This window comes from Myiozetetes cayanensis, unplaced genomic scaffold (genome assembly GCF_022539395.1).
Source record: "Myiozetetes cayanensis isolate MyiCay16 unplaced genomic scaffold, myiCay2020 scf6-25, whole genome shotgun sequence".
NCBI classification, from domain to species: domain Eukaryota; kingdom Metazoa; phylum Chordata; class Aves; order Passeriformes; family Tyrannidae; genus Myiozetetes; species Myiozetetes cayanensis.
This window is the reverse complement of record NW_026087853.1, coordinates 62,661,964-62,677,023: the sequence shown is the minus strand read 5'-3', so window position 1 is coordinate 62,677,023 and position 15,060 is coordinate 62,661,964. Positions and strand designations below refer to the sequence as shown.

At 53.9% G+C, this 15,060-nt stretch overlaps 1 protein-coding gene across 2 annotated transcripts; it reads left to right on the top strand.

Annotated features, from left to right (window-relative positions):
* The first annotated feature begins 331 nt into the window (after positions 1-331).
* KLHL28 (kelch like family member 28) lies at positions 332-13,021 on the top strand. 2 transcript variants are annotated; one of them, XM_050335725.1, is made up of 6 exons: positions 332-395; positions 2,192-2,291; positions 3,392-4,290; positions 6,998-7,441; positions 8,538-8,746; positions 9,610-13,021. In XM_050335725.1, the coding sequence occupies exons 3-6, from the start codon at positions 3,392-3,394 to the stop codon at positions 9,771-9,773; spliced, it is 1,716 nt and encodes a 571-aa protein (XP_050191682.1). In that variant the 5' UTR covers positions 332-395; positions 2,192-2,291; the 3' UTR covers positions 9,774-13,021. The 2 variants fall into 2 exon arrangements, with proteins under 2 accessions (XP_050191682.1, XP_050191681.1); XM_050335724.1 differs by lacking the exon at positions 332-395 and having other exon boundaries at positions 1,035-2,291.
* Positions 13,022-15,060: the final 2,039 nt, after the last annotated feature.

Below are 15,060 nucleotides of genomic sequence, written 5' to 3'. Positions count from 1 at the left end.
CCGCCCGGCAACGCCGCCGTCGCCAGGGGGCGCCGCACACGGCGCCGGCGTGGAGCGCACCACTCCCGGCCAACCGGGGGGGGGACACGCACATATCCCCGCACCCTCTCCTCACCGCGATTCCAGGATGAATAGGGGAGAGACTACGCAGATGAGGGAGCGCAGAGCGGTCTTGAGGGAGCAGAGGGGACGAGGCCGCGCTGGGGAGCGGCGGGGAAACGAAGCAGCGGTGAGCCCCCCCCGCGCGGGGTGCGAGTGGTCCCGGCCGGGCAGGGGCGGAGGTGGGTGTGAGCGGCGCCCCGGCCGCTGATTGGCCAGGCGGGCCGGGCGGAAGTGACGTCGCGGGCGGTGCAGAGCGGAGCGAGCGGTGCCGCGGCCGGGCCGGGCCGGGACAGGTGGGAAAGGAGGGACAGGGAGAGGGAACCGGGACGGGGGGAGAGCTCCGGGACGGGGGGAGAGCTCCGGGACGGGGAGAGAGCTGACGAGGACGGGGGAGAGCTCCGGGACGGGGAGAGCAGGACGGGGACTGGGAGGAGAGCTGACGGGAGAGACCGGGACGGGGGAGAGAACTGACGGGAGAGCACGGGGGTGAGCTCTGGGACAGGGGGAACAGGGAGAGAGGTCCGGGACAGTGGGACAGGGGGGACAGGTGGGACCGGGAGAGAGCACCGGGACAAATCACCGGGATGGAGCTCCGGGGACCCGCGGTGCAGCGGGCAGGCCGCCTCCTGGCGCGGGGGGCAGCGGGAGCGGCCTGGGGCGCTCGAGGGACCCGCCCGGGGAGCCCCCCATGTGGGCGGGCAGCGGCGGGGCCCGGGAATCCCGGAGCGGTTTGGGTTGGAAGGGGCTCGAGTCCCGTCCCGTTCCACCCCCTGCCGTGGGCGACAGCTCCCCTGGGTGCTCCCAGCCCGCTCCCCCCGCAGGGACTGTCCCAGCCCCGCTCCCTCGGCCCCGGGCAGGCTGGGCTGGATTTGTCACCAGCGCTGGGCACGAACACACGGACAGCGTCAGCTCCGTGAGCGAGGCGCTTGCTCTTTGATTTCTTGCCGGTTTTTGCGAGGTGTTGGACCCGAACCCAGCCCGGCTCTCAGGCGGTGGGTGAGGTTTGTGCTGTCTCGGGACTCCCAGAACCAGCCCAGTGGCTTCGCTGCCCCGGGAATTCCGGGCTCCAAATCGGGGCTTGGCAGGCACCGAAATTCCCCCGCGGGGCACAGAAGTGCCCGGAGCTGTCCCTGCTGGTTCCTGCTCTGCACACACACGGCCTTTTGGCAGAGAGAGATCCCTCAGCGAGCCGGCTCTGCCGGGGAACCTCCTTATTTCCCATAACTTGCTGTTCAGGATGAGTTTTGAGCCCAGCCTGGGAGGATGTGAGAGCGCAGAGCCCCGTGGTGGCCGCTGATGGGAGCTGGGAGCACAAACCCCTGCCCTGGGGTGCAGCCCAGGGCTGGGCCGTGTTCCAGCTGCTGGTTCTTGCTGAGCAGACTGTGCTGTGGGTGTGCAGGGGGGGAGAGAGCTTCTGCCAGGGTGCTGCAAAAACTTCTGTTGCTGTAGAGAAACTTAAATATAGCTGTTTATAATTATATGGTTATAAAGCTGAGCCGTGACCATTCCTTCTGCCTGCCATGTGTCTGTGTTTGTGCAGCCAAGTTCTGACCAGAACACAGATACAAGGGGGAAATAAAGTGTTTTAGCTGCTGAACAGCTTTTCTTTTTTTTAAATTTATTTTTTTTAATACTCCCTGCAAAATTTGTGCTGCAAAACTCTGATAGGGAAAACATTGTATATTATCATGCCTTTTACAGGTGTGCTTAAAATACTTTCTTTCAGTTATTTTTTTCTAGTGCAGAGCTATAATAGGAGACCTTCTGTATCTTTCCACGGGTAGGAGGTTTCCCTCCCTACCTGTGATCCTTCACTTCCCTGTCAGTGCTTTATGCTCTGCATTTAAACCTTGGCAACTCCTTTTGTTCTTTCAGATGAAGCACTCCTAAGTGGGCTCCCTGCAAGGGAGGTGTCAGTTAAGGAGCTCTAAAAATGATGAACTTATTGTTGAGATGAAAGGAGTGAGAGCTTGGAGATCACTTCTCAGATTGCCGTGAAATCAGCTGTTCAGTGAGGGCTGGGGGGGGACAGTGGGCTTGTTTCTCGTGGTCCAGGAGCTGACACGTCCCCTCCTCCCCCTCTGTGCAGGGATGGGGCTGAACGAAGAGCTGCTGCTCCAGGTGGAACTGTGATGCTGCTGCAGTGAGAGCAGGTGTCCAAGTGTGCAGTGGAACCTCTGGGAAGGAGGGTAAGGCTCTGCTGAGCTCCTCTGTGCATCCAGAGCACAGGAGCCTCTGCTCCTGCTTTTCCTGCCCCCCAGGCTCTGTGGGGCTGGTTTGAAGGGAAGGAATGGGATGGGATGGGAATGGAGAGCTGGGCCCTGCTACAGCCTGGGAGAGGGAGGCACAGCAGGGCTGGGCTGCTCCCCAGGAGCACTGAGCAGGCAGGAGTTGAGCTGCACAAAGGAGTTTTAGAACTTTAAACACTCAGGCTAAAATAAGCCAGTTCTATTCTTTAGTTATCTCTTTATTTATTTTTATTATAGTTACTGTTCAGTTCTCTCAAATCCCTGATGTAGAGCCATGGAATATCCTGAACTGGAATGGACCCACAGGGATCATCCAGTGCAACCCCTGTCCCTGCCCAGGACACCCCAACAATCCCACCCTGTGCCCCAGAGGATCATCCAAACCCTCCTGGAGCTCTGGCAGCCTTGGGGCTGTGCCCACTGCCCTGGGGAGCCTGTTCAGTGCCAACCACCCTCTGGGGGAAGAGCCTTGTCCTGAGATCCAACCTGACCCTCCCTGGCACAGCTCCAGCCCTTCCAGGGTCCTGTCCCTGCTCACAGGGAGCAGAGACTGAGCTGCCCCTCGGGAGGAGCTGCAGACCCCGCTGAGCTCTGCTCTCAGTCTCCTCTCCTCCAGCTGAACAACCCAAGTGCCCCCAGCTGCTCCTTGTATGGCCCCTCCAGCCCCTTCACCATCCTCATGTCCCTCCTTTGGACACCCTCCAGCAGCTTTAAATCTTGCTGATATGGTAGTACCCAAAACTGAGGCTGCCCCAGCAGATCCTGTCACGCAGTCCCTGTGTCAGATAACAGGCATTTGATTCCAGAACAAAAACAAGTGATAGTTGGGTTGTTTTTTGATGTAGAGATGGATCTGGCACAGACTATTAATGAACATTTGAATTTAACTGGATTTAACTGGCATGAAACAGCATCGCACGTGAGGGTTGAGGAGGTGAGCTGGGGATTAACAGATCTGGCCATTTCAAGGCAAGGATGGTGGCACTGGTTAGATGCTGTGTGTGTTGGGTGCAGCCCAGTGACCGTGTGTCCTGCCGCAGATGGACCCGTCGTCCCCGCCGTACCTGCTGGCCAAGCTGGCCCCGCTGCACTCGGAGCAGCTGCTGCAGGGCCTCAACGTGCTGCGGCAGCACCGCGAGCTGTGCGACGTCGTGCTGCGCGTGGGCGACGCCAAGATCCACGCGCACAAGGTGGTGCTGGCCAGCATCAGCCCCTACTTCAAGGCCATGTTCACCGGCAACCTGTCGGAGAAGGAGAACGCCGAGGTGGAGTTCCAGTGCGTGGCCGAGGCGGCGCTGCAGGCCATCGTGGAGTACGCCTACACCGGCACCGTCTTCATCTCCCAGGACACCGTGGAGTCGCTGCTGCCCGCCGCCAACCTGCTGCAGGTGAAGCTGGTGGTCAAGGAGTGCTGCGCCTTCCTGGAGAGCCAGCTGGACCCCGGCAACTGCATCGGCATCTCGCGCTTCGCCGAGACCTACGGCTGCCACGACCTGTACCTGGCGGCCAGCAAGTACATCTGCCAGAACTTCGAGGACGTGTGCCAGACCGAGGAGTTCCTGGAGCTGACGCACGCCGAGCTGGACGAGATCGTGTCCAACGACTGCCTCAACGTGGTGACGGAGGAGAGCGTGTTCTACGCGCTCGAGGCCTGGATCAAGTACGACGTGCGGGAGCGCCAGAAGCACCTGGCGCAGCTGCTGCACTGCGTGCGCCTGCCCCTGCTCAGCGTCAAGTTCCTCACGCGCCTCTACGAGGCCAACCACCTCATCCGCGACGACCACACCTGCAAGCACCTGCTCAACGAGGCCCTCAAGTACCACTTCATGCCCGAGCACAGACTGTCCCACCAGACCATGCTGATGACGCGGCCCCGCTGCGCCCCCAAAGTGCTCTGTGCCGTGGGGGGCAAGGCCGGGCTCTTCGCCTGCCTGGAAGGGTAAGGAGTGCACACAGGGAGGGGTGGCCATGGGGCTGTGGTCACCCCAGGGCTCTGCCTGCCTGGAGAGGTAAGGAAGGCATAGATGGAGGGATGGCTGTGGTCACCCCAGGGCTCTTCACCTGCCTGGAGAGTAAGGAATGCATAGATGGAGGGGTGGCCATGGGGCTGTGGTCACCCCAGGGCTCTTTGCCTGCCTGGAAGGGTAAGGAATGCCCAAGGGGACAGTGGCCATGTGTGACCGTGATCACCTCAGGTCAGGGTAAATCACTCCTTGGACAGCTGTGATTTCAGAGCCATCGAGGCTGGAAAAGGCCTCATGTTTGCAGGGTGTAGTTGCTGTTTTCCTTCATAAGAACTCTTAAGCAGAGTGTTGGTTTTTTTAACAAGCACAAGGACAATTCAAAATGCTTTTATATTTCATGAGTAATCTGAAGCGCTGCAGGGTTTTGCTTGTGCCAACACACATAACTGTGGAATCATTTTCATTCTGCTGATTGAGTTAATAATGTGGTTAATTGAAGTTTGTGTGTTGGTTCTTTATCATTTCAGGTATTTTCATTTTACCTGATTTTCCCATCATTTATTATTATTCAAAAAAAATTCATAAAAATTAACTTAATATATGACAAATAGGCTTCCTGATAACTCAAAAATCCTTGGAATTTACACAGATTTATTCAGAGGACAGCAAAGGAGAAGAAAAGGAGGGTCAGGGGGACAACTCCCTGACAGGAGGGGGGAGCCAGGGGGGTTGGGCTCTGCTCCCAGGGAACAGGGACAGGAGGAGAGGGAACGGCCTCCAGGCTGTGCCAGGGGAGGCTCAGGTGGGACAGCAGCAGGAATTTCTGCCTGGAAAGGGTGGTCAGGCCCTGGCAGGGGCTGCCCAGGGAGGTTTGGAGTGCCCAGCCCTGGAGGTGTCCAAGGCAGGCCTGGCCGTGGCACTCAGTGCTCTGGGCTGGGGACAAGGTGGGCATCGGGCACAGGGGGATCCATGGGCTGGGAGGGCTTTTTCAGCCTCAGGGATTCTGTGAAGGGGTTCTTGATCACGATACAATCCTGATTTTAGTCTGTAGGTGTCCCTGCCTGTGCTGGCAGGAACAGGTAGGTGCCCATCTGTGTTCCTTGGATTCCAGAAGGAACCTCCTGTTCCATCCCTGGGGAGACCCCTGAGGCTCATCATGGGAGCAGAAGGATTGTAACACAGAGGAGAATGGCTTTGCTTCCCCAGACTGGTGTGGCTGGGTTTGCTTTGACATGGCATTAACATTTCCAGACCTGGGAGTTAAACTGTCTGTGGATCTGCTTATGTACATATATACAAATATATACCTACATACATACATACACACAAGTGCTTTGATGTTGGGTGCCCTTATCAGCTCCGTGAATGTTCCCTGTGCTCAGGGACTGCCTGAACTGGTTCCCCAGCTGGATTCTGGGATGTTCATTTACTCCAAGATACTCTTTTCCATGATAGTTCCAGATTTGCAGATATGAATATACTCTTAAAAGCCTGGAAAAGGCCATATGTTCCTTTCCTCTGTGCTCAGAGATGTTGTCAAAATCATTTAGTTTTTAAAGTTTCTTCAATTAATTTATGGGGTCCAACATTAAACTAGATGTTAGGTCTATAGATTTAAAAAATAAAGGGGGTTTTGTGCTTCATTAAAAAAATCTGTTTGAGTGAATAAACTTGTCCTCTGATACTCTGCAGCTCTGCTTCTCCCCCAGCCTCTTAAGTGATTTTAACAGGGTTACATAGCAGCATAATTTGGAATATTTTGATTTCTTTTTTGCTTCTTCATAACAAAATTACTGAGAATATATTTAGTCTATATTCTCTAACACCAGCCTGGTGTTTCAGCAGCTCCTGCTTCTGGGTTTTTAGTGCCTGTCAGCTCTCCAGGGGCCTCATGCTCTTGGATGGTTCATATTTCCTCTCTACTGGAGAGCCTCTTAATTATTGAAGTCATTTATTAATTAAACTATTTAGGAGGATTGCCTAGACTTTATATAGAGCAGGCTCAACCCACCGTGTTCTAACACTGAGTATAATTAAAAGGAAATGCAATAAACAGCATTTTAAAGACAGATTTGTTCTACACCAACGTTCTGTTTAAATTATAGAGCGCACCTGAAATATGTGTTCATAAAACTGCACATTATACTTTCCAAGTGCATATTTGTACATAAATATAGAATGTGTCTCCTCCTCTCTAATTTTCTCTTCTCTCTTTGATCTTGGTGGCTGTTCTTTTTTTTCTGTTTTAAACTTACCCTTCTCATCCCTTGGGTTTTTAGCTGGGTGTTCCCACGTGCTCCCTGTTTTCCTGTTCCAGCATGGAGATGTACTTCCCCTGGGATGGCTCCAGTTGGGTTTTCCCATGTGATCCCTGTTTTCCCATTCCAGCATGGAGATGAGATGTACTTCCCCCGGGATGGCTCCATGGGTGTTCTCACGTGCTCCCTGTTTTCCCATTCCAGCATGGAGATGAGATGTACTTCCCCCGGGATGGTTCCAACTGGGTGTTCTCACGTGATCCCTGTTTTCCCATTCCAGCATGGAGATGAGATGTACTTCCCCTGGGATGGCTCCATTGGTGTTCTCACTGTTCCTGTTTTCCCATTCCAGCATGGAGATGAGATGTACTTCCCCTGGGATGGCTCCATTGGTGTTCTCACTGTTCCTGTTTTCCCATTCCAGCATGGAGATGTACTTCCCGCAGAACGACTCGTGGATCGGCCTGGCCCCGCTGAGCATCCCGCGCTACGAGTTCGGGATCTGCGCGCTGGAGCAGAAGATCTACGTGGTGGGCGGCATCGCCACGCACGTGTGCCAGGGCATCAGCTACAGGAAGCACGAGAGCTCCGTGGAGTGCTGGGACCCCGACACCAACACGTGGAGCTCCCTGGAGAGGATGTTCGAGAGCCGCAGCACGCTGGGCGTGGCGGTGCTGGCCGGGGAGCTGTACGCGCTGGGCGGCTACGACGGGCAGTCCTACCTGCGCTCCGTGGAGAAGTACCTGCCCAAGGGCAAGGAGTGGCAGCCGGTGGCACCCATGAACAAGACGCGCAGCTGCTTCGCGGCCGCCGTGCTGGACGGGATGATCTACGCCATCGGGGGCTACGGGCCCGCCCACATGAACAGGTACCTGCTGCGCTGCCCGGGACAGGGCTCTTCCCCCAGGGGGTGCTTGGCACTGAACAGGCTCCCCAGGGCAGTGGGTCCCTTCCAACTCAGGATATTCTGTGATTCTGTGAATAATTTGAGTTATTAAATTATTCAGGGAGTGAATCCTACACGTTGCCATGCAGGCCCCAGGCTCCTACAAGCTCTGGCATTAAACCAAGCTCAGTGCTGGGTAGTTAACCACCTTTTCTCCCAACTCTGTGCTGCTGATGATCTTCTCTCCCCTTTTTTTCTGCCCTGTTGTGCTTTTGGAGCTGCACTTGGACAGGGAACAACTCAGTGCCGCAAGTGTGTTAATGACTGACCATCTGTACAGCTCCAGTGATCACAAAAATTAATAATGATGACATTTCATTTCCATTCATTCCCTCTACTACCCTCAGTGTTCGATCAGCAGCTTCTTTATTGCTTTTCCTGAGGAATATAAATACACTCTCCACTGTCCTCTCTGAATGTTATTTTCAGGCAAACCTCAAGGAAGTTTCTGATTTGCTGTGTTCCCCAAATAGATGCATTCTGGATCTGCATTGTGTTCAGTTTTCCATGAATTGATTTTTTAAAAAATTAGCACCAGACATCCTAGAAAGAGCTTTCAGCCCTGAGGGAGCTTGGTGGGTTTCAGGGTGTGACCTGAAGGTCCAGGATAGTGGCACGTGGACATCAGAGAGGCTGAGCTGCAGTCACTGTGTCAGGGGGAAATATTATGGGATCATTTAGGTGGGAAAACTCCTCTGAGATCATTGAGTCCAAACTTAGACTGGAAATGTTATAAAAATCTGTTAAAACTGGTTTTTGACAACACTGTTGGGACCCTCCACCTGCTCTGGTGGTGGGAGGACCCTGGGGTGGGATTAATGCTTCCGAGGTGGTAACACACAGTCTGTTGGTGCTACACAACAACTGCACCAGGGCATTTTCCACCAGCTCAAGCACTTTGTGTTTCATTCTTCCTGTGCTTGGCAGGGCTGTGGCTGTGAGTGCTGCAGGTTCCTGGAGGGCAGTCCCCTGTCCCCAGAGTGCCCGAGGGGCTCACAGGCTGTGTTTGTCTCCCCAGCATGGAGCGCTACGACCCGAGCAAGAACTCCTGGGAGAACGTGGCCTCCATGGCCGACAAACGGATCAACTTCGGCGTGGGGGTCATGCTGGGCTTCATCTTCGTGGTGGGGGGGCACAACGGGGTGTCCCACCTGTCCAGCATCGAGAGATACGACCCCCACCAGAACCAGTGGACGGTGTGCCGGCCCATGAAGGAGCCCAGGACAGGTGGGACATGCAGAGGGAGCTCAGGTGTCCTGTTGGGAATGACCTGTCTGAGCTGACAGAACCTGCAGTTAACGTCTGCAGAGCACTGCACTTCATCTGGGGGTGAAGGTCACTTAGTCAGCTCTGGGAAAGAATCATTTTTTATCTCTAAGGCCAGCTCATTAATACTGAGCTGTGGCAAAAATAATGTGGAGTAATATTTCTATTCTACCTCCTGCATTTTCACTGTTTTTGAGGAAGTTTCAGCAGTTGTGGTCACTGCACTGCTGTACCTGATGGGGACACTCAGTGGTGCATCTCTGTGGTGCAGCTGCAGCTCCTCCCAAGGGGCAGCTCAGTCTCTGCTCCCTGTGAGCAGGGACAGGACCCTGGAAGGGCTGGAGCTGTGCCAGGGCAGGCTCAGGGTGGATCTCAGGACAAGGCTCTTCCCCCAGAGGGTGGTTGGCACTGAACAGGCTCCCCAGGGCAGTGGGCACAGCCCCAAGGCTGCCAGAGCTCCAGGAGGGTTGGGATGATCCTCTGGGGCACAGGGGGGATTGTTGGGGTGTCCTGGGCAGGGCCAGGGCTTGGACTGGATGGTCCTTGGGGGTCCCTTCCAGCTCAGGCTATTTCATGATTCTGCTCTCCAGTCTCTTCTGCCCCCCTGCCAAGGGACAGAAGAACATTGTTTTATCATAGGAAGGGGCACGAGAGCAGTAAAAAAGGGCTGTCAGACCTGGGCTGAAAGGGCTCCTCACCCATTTTCTCCAAGGACAGCCCAGAGGAGAGGCTGTGAGGGCTCCCTGTTCGGGTGGAGGGCGGGTGGCTCTGTCGGGATCGCGGTGCCGGTGCCAGCCCTGGCTCACGGTGTGTTTCCCCCGCAGGGGTGGGGGCGGCGGTGATCGATAACTACCTGTACGTGGTGGGGGGGCACTCGGGCTCCTCCTACCTGAACACGGTGCAGAAGTACGACCCCATCTCGGACACGTGGCTGGACTCAGCGGGGATGATGTACTGCCGCTGCAACTTCGGCCTGGCCGCGCTCTGAGCGGGGCGGGGCCCCACGGACCTCACCGATGGCGGGACCGAGCTGGCTCTGCTTGCACACAGTCCCTGCGGGGCCCCGGGCTGCGCCTGAGGAACGTGCCGAGGTTGGGATTAAAATGAGCACTTGTTTTCTTCCCATAATTGGCCTTTGTTCTTGCAGCAGCAGAGGAGTGGAGAGCTGCTCCACCGGCGGGGCTCAGCTGGCCCCCTGTTGGTGGCAGTGGGGTTTGGGGAGTGCTGTCCGTGCCCGGGATCCGGTTGGAAACTCGTCCATCTAACCCTTTCTAGAGCTTTCCTCTCTTCCTCCTGCCTCCTCTGGAATATGAAGTTTACTGTGCTCGGGGTGAGAGCTGTGTGAGTGTGTGTGTGAGTGCAGGGTTTGCCGAGTGGTGCCTGGCTGTGGCTGCACGTGGAGAAAGCGCCAGTGCTTCATGGGTTTTTTATGACCAGTAACTCAAGGGCTGCCTTGTTTCTGTATCTCAAGGTTTGTAAATAATAAATGCCATAGGATGTTGCCTGTACACTCTCCTTTGTTACCTGCTCACCGGTAGGAGGGCTGGGAGGATCATTAGGAACTCCTTAGGGACATTTACAGGGCAAGTTTCTTGCCTCTCCGTGGCGTTTTTGGGTCTGATGACGAGAAATCGCATTTTTAACTTTCCCTCCTGTTTTCTTTCTGTGGAGAAATGACTGCTAGATGGCCTGACTTCATCTTGCTGTGTGTTTTCGGTTGGAATGCAAGGAAAAACCCCAGCAGCAGCATTCCCAGCATGATCCACAACAACCCCTCGAGCCCAGCCCGTCCCATCCCGCCCCCGAGCGCACTCGTGCCCGTGTTCCCTGGGACCTCCTTTCTTAAAGAATGTATGATCTGCTTTCTCAGAGTGTTCCCATCTACAAATGGTGCTAAATGTGGGGTTCACAGGGGGGCTGCTCCTGGTTTCAGTGCATAAAGCATGTTTGGGTTGTTCCAGTGCTTTGGTTTCCCCTTTGCTCCGTCCACCCATGCCTACGGAACTGTCCTGGATCACACCACGAGCTCTTCACTGGCTACTTGAGTGGGGTTTTATTTCAGATCTGTGTTTATTGTTCCCATTCTCACAAACAGGGAGATCCCAGCTCTGGTTCTTCCCACAGCTTTGCCTTCAGCACCAGTGCAGTGAGGTAGAAGCCCAGGGCTCCTCCCAAACCTGTGTCCTGCTGAGGCCAAAGGTCACCCCTGGGATTAACCCCAGTGTGGGACAGCCCAAAACTCTGTGGAAATTGGGGCAGAGAGATAGGAACCAACGCTGGGAGTTAGAACCTTTATTTAAAATAGAATTAAAGTAGAATTTTAGCTAATTTAGACTATTTTGGGTTGTCCTCTGATCACAGCTACCTTGGATTTGTGTTGCTGTCTGTCTGGCTGTTGCCAGGCCTGGTACTGAGGAGTTTTTCTGCCTCCAGAGTCCCTCTCCCTTTGCTGTAACATGTTAAATTAATGTTTGTTTCCCCCTGGTTTTCAAGCCCATGTAGTATTATTTTTGACAGTGCAATAATATTTGAAATAGTTGCTTTAAAAGCCATTTCTTTATAATTCTGCTGAGCTGGGGGGTGTTGAGTGCTCTGGATTTCTGCTGAGTTCCTGTGGAGCTGGCTGCAGCCAGGGAAGCAGTGCTGGTCCTGTGCTTCCACCCTGAACACTCGGATTGAGCCGGTCAGGGAGGGTGTTTGACCGTAAAACACTGCTCATAAAGAACAGGTGTTTGCACAGACTATAGAATCCTGCAGGTCTGCTTCAGATTTGGTAGAATCAAGCAGGACTTTAAATGTAAATAAGGTAAACTGCATTGAAAATGCTGAAATTGTTGATTTAACCCACTAAGGATTCCAGTTATAGCAATAATAACCTGATTTAATTATTCCAGGGCATCTCTTGGTAGGGCATGAGGAGCTGCATGGCTGTATTTGCATGTTTGTGTGTGGGGAGGAGAAGGAATCATGGAATCAGGGAATGGTTTGGCTTGGAGGGACCTTAAAGCCCATCCACCCCCTGCCATGGGCAGGGACACCTTCCACCAGCCCAGGGTGCTCCAAGCCCCATCCAGCCTGGCCTTGGACACTTCCAGGGATGGATCAGAATAAAAAATCCATGGGTCAGGTGGTTATTTGTACAAACACCTTTCAATCACAGAGTTCAAAGCACTTAAAACTGCAAAATGTTTTATGCTCGTTCCCCAGGCAGTGGGAATGGTAAATCCCGGAATGCTGTGGGTTGGAAGGGACCTTAAAGCCCCTCTCATTCCACCCTCTGCCAGGGGCAGTTCCTAGGGAATCGTGTCCCTTGAAATCATGCCATCTCTATTCCCCATCCAGGTGCTGCTTGTCCTGTCACTGAAGTGCTTTGGGTAGGGGAGGATCAGACTCAACAGTCAGTGTAAAATCTGCTTTTAAACATCAATAATCTCATGGGAATGTCTCTCTGCAGGTTAAAAATTAAGGACCTTCAACTAAGATGTCACAACAACTCCAAATTATCATCCAGTTCCAGTTCTGACTCTCTCCATGTATCTGTAGAGCACTTTACACCGGGTTGCAATGAGTTTATGTGTGTACATACAGCTCCTCAACTTCTGCTTTTTTTGAGATACTCATTTCTAAGCTGCTTGACAGTCTCTCTTCCTACAAATGCTTTCCTTTCAGGAAGCCTACTTGGAATTTCTAGAGGGGTAAATGTGTCCAGTCCACGTTCCAAACAGGTTTTTTTCTGGGAGGTACCGTGTTCTTCCCATGAGTTTCCCATCTGTAAGTCCCCATTCACTGTATGAAACAATGCAAAACGCCCAAACTTGCCTTAAATTCTTTCTCTTGACCTGAAACGCAGAGAACTGGATGATAATTCCTGGTTTTTTGCCTTATGAGCTGTGCTGTATTTTAAACCCAAGGATTTTTAGCAGGATTTAATAACTGTACAGAGAATACCAAATTGTACTCGGACTTGCCCAGAGGGCTTTGCTTGGGAGTGAAACCTGATCCCTGTGGTTTGTGCACGTGTTTTTACCTGGACATCTCTTCTTTTCTTTAGCAGCAACGTCCTGACTTTGTTCTCGTTTACAAAAGTGGCATTTGAGTCCCACAGGAAAAGAACTGTGAGGTGTTTTGGGGTCTTTGGTAGTTCCCAAGGTGTTGCTTTTGTGCTCTGTAAGTATTTGTTGTAACTATTTCATTGAATGTGAAACCATTTAGTAAATAAACCTGGGGAAAAACTGACTTGTCTGATGGTTGGTCGTGGGGCTCCCACCTCCATCCCTGCCACACCTCCATGCTTCCTGGCCCTTGTCCCTCTTGTTTTTCCAGGCAGTTTATGATCAAATCTCCTTTTTTTTTTTTTTTTTTTAACCCACACACTGCTTTAATTTACAATTAATGCATTTCCATAAGTTAGGTGGATTATTGCCCTGCAGAGTGGGACGTATCCACACTGAGGAAAGGCTGGGAGACCTGGGATTGTCCAGCCTGGAGAGCAGAAGCTTTGGGGTGACCTGATTGTGGCCTTCCAGGACCTGAAGGAGCTACAGGAAACATGGAGAGGGACTATTTACAATTTACAAGAGCCTGGCAGAGCCTCCCCCGTGATGGACAAAGCAGAGCCAGGAGATCCCTGTGCATTACCCAAGGTGTGGCTGAAGATTCCTGGGGGGACTGAAGGAACCCCCCATGCTGCTCAGCTGCCGTTGGGCAGCAGGGGCACTGCTGGGACAGAGTGGGAAGTGCTCTGACATCCCTCTCCCTGTGTCCCAAGGGAGGCACCACACTCTCCTTGCCATCCATCAGCACAAGGTTCCAAGGAATGTGCCAGCCAGCGGAGAGGCTGCCTGTGCGTGGGTATCCCAGTGGGATCCACGAACATATTGATTCCCAGGGTTTTCAGGGCTGTGAGCAGAGCAGGGACGAGCTCAAACCTGGAAGAGCAGGGGGTGTTGAGGCTGGAATTCTGTGGCTCCCACAGCAGGTGCAGCAGAGCCCGAAGCTCAGGGTGCCTGAGGCTTTGAGGGGAAGGAGTATGAACATGACATCAGATACTCCTCCTGCCCCTCTCCTCCCCCTCCCTGCCTGAAGGGTGGGCTGGCTGTGGTCTCCCATGGTCCTGCTTCCACACAGCGGCTGCTTTGGAGCTGATGGATGGGGGATTCCAGCATGCCCTGGCGGCCCCAGCATTTCTCCGTGCTGGGAGCAGAGCAAAGCAAACACTTCAGCTCCTCCTGCAGTTCCTGGCAATGCATAGATTAGGAATTTGAAGATATTAAGTTTTTGTTGAGGATGCTTAGGGAAATACCTCCATCTGTTCCTCCCTGAGACAGACAGGGACGGATGACTGAGGCTTCAGGTGCATTTTATATCCATAAAACTGGGCTCAGCCCCCTTCAGCCTCTCCCCTAAACCAGCCTGAAACCCTAATTCCAACCCCCCTGCCGTGGGCAGGGACACGTTCCACTGGACCAGGTTGCTCCAAACCCCATCCAGCCTGGCCTGGGACACTTCCAGGGATGGATCAGAGTAAAAAATCCATCGGTCAGGCGATTATTTCTATAAACACCTCCCAGAAGTCAAAGCACGTTCCGGGGCTGGAGTCCCCGTGCTGCAGCACCAGGGACAGCACGGCACTGGATGCCGTTCCCATCGGGATCCCCTGGCTGCTCTGGGGAGGCCCAGGCTGAGTGCGGGGAGCCTGATGATAAAATCCGGCAGCTGATAACGCCCTGCAGGGCATGGGACGTGCCCTGTGTAACAGCAGGTGGATTTCCCAGCGCTCCCGGCCCTTTGTGGCAGCATCACTGTTAAAAACCCACGGGAAGAGAGCCTGAGGCTGGGAACTGGGATGAGTGGGATGGATAAACCTGGCTTTCCAGCTGTCCCTGCCTGGGCCATGCCCCTCCAGGCTGGACCTGCAGCACTGGGGGTGAGGCTGCCCAGAGCTGTGGCTGCCCCCGGATCCCTGGAAGTGTCCAAGGCCAGGCTGGAGCAACCTGAAGCTCAGGGGTGGTTTGGGTGCCTGTCTGAGAATATGAGAGTGTAAAAAGATATGAACATGAGTATAAAATATTCTCCCTCCCCCTCTCCCCTCCCTTTGGCTCAGGGCAGCTGCAGCTGAGCAGACCGTGGTGAGCTGTGTTGCACAAATCCCTCAGGGAGCTGCTGCATCCCAGATGGATCCACAGGGACCTTGGCTGCTGGAGGGGGCAAGCAGACTGTGCTGTGTCCAGCTCCTGCTGTACAGAGACATTCAAATTGCACTTTTAGGGGATATT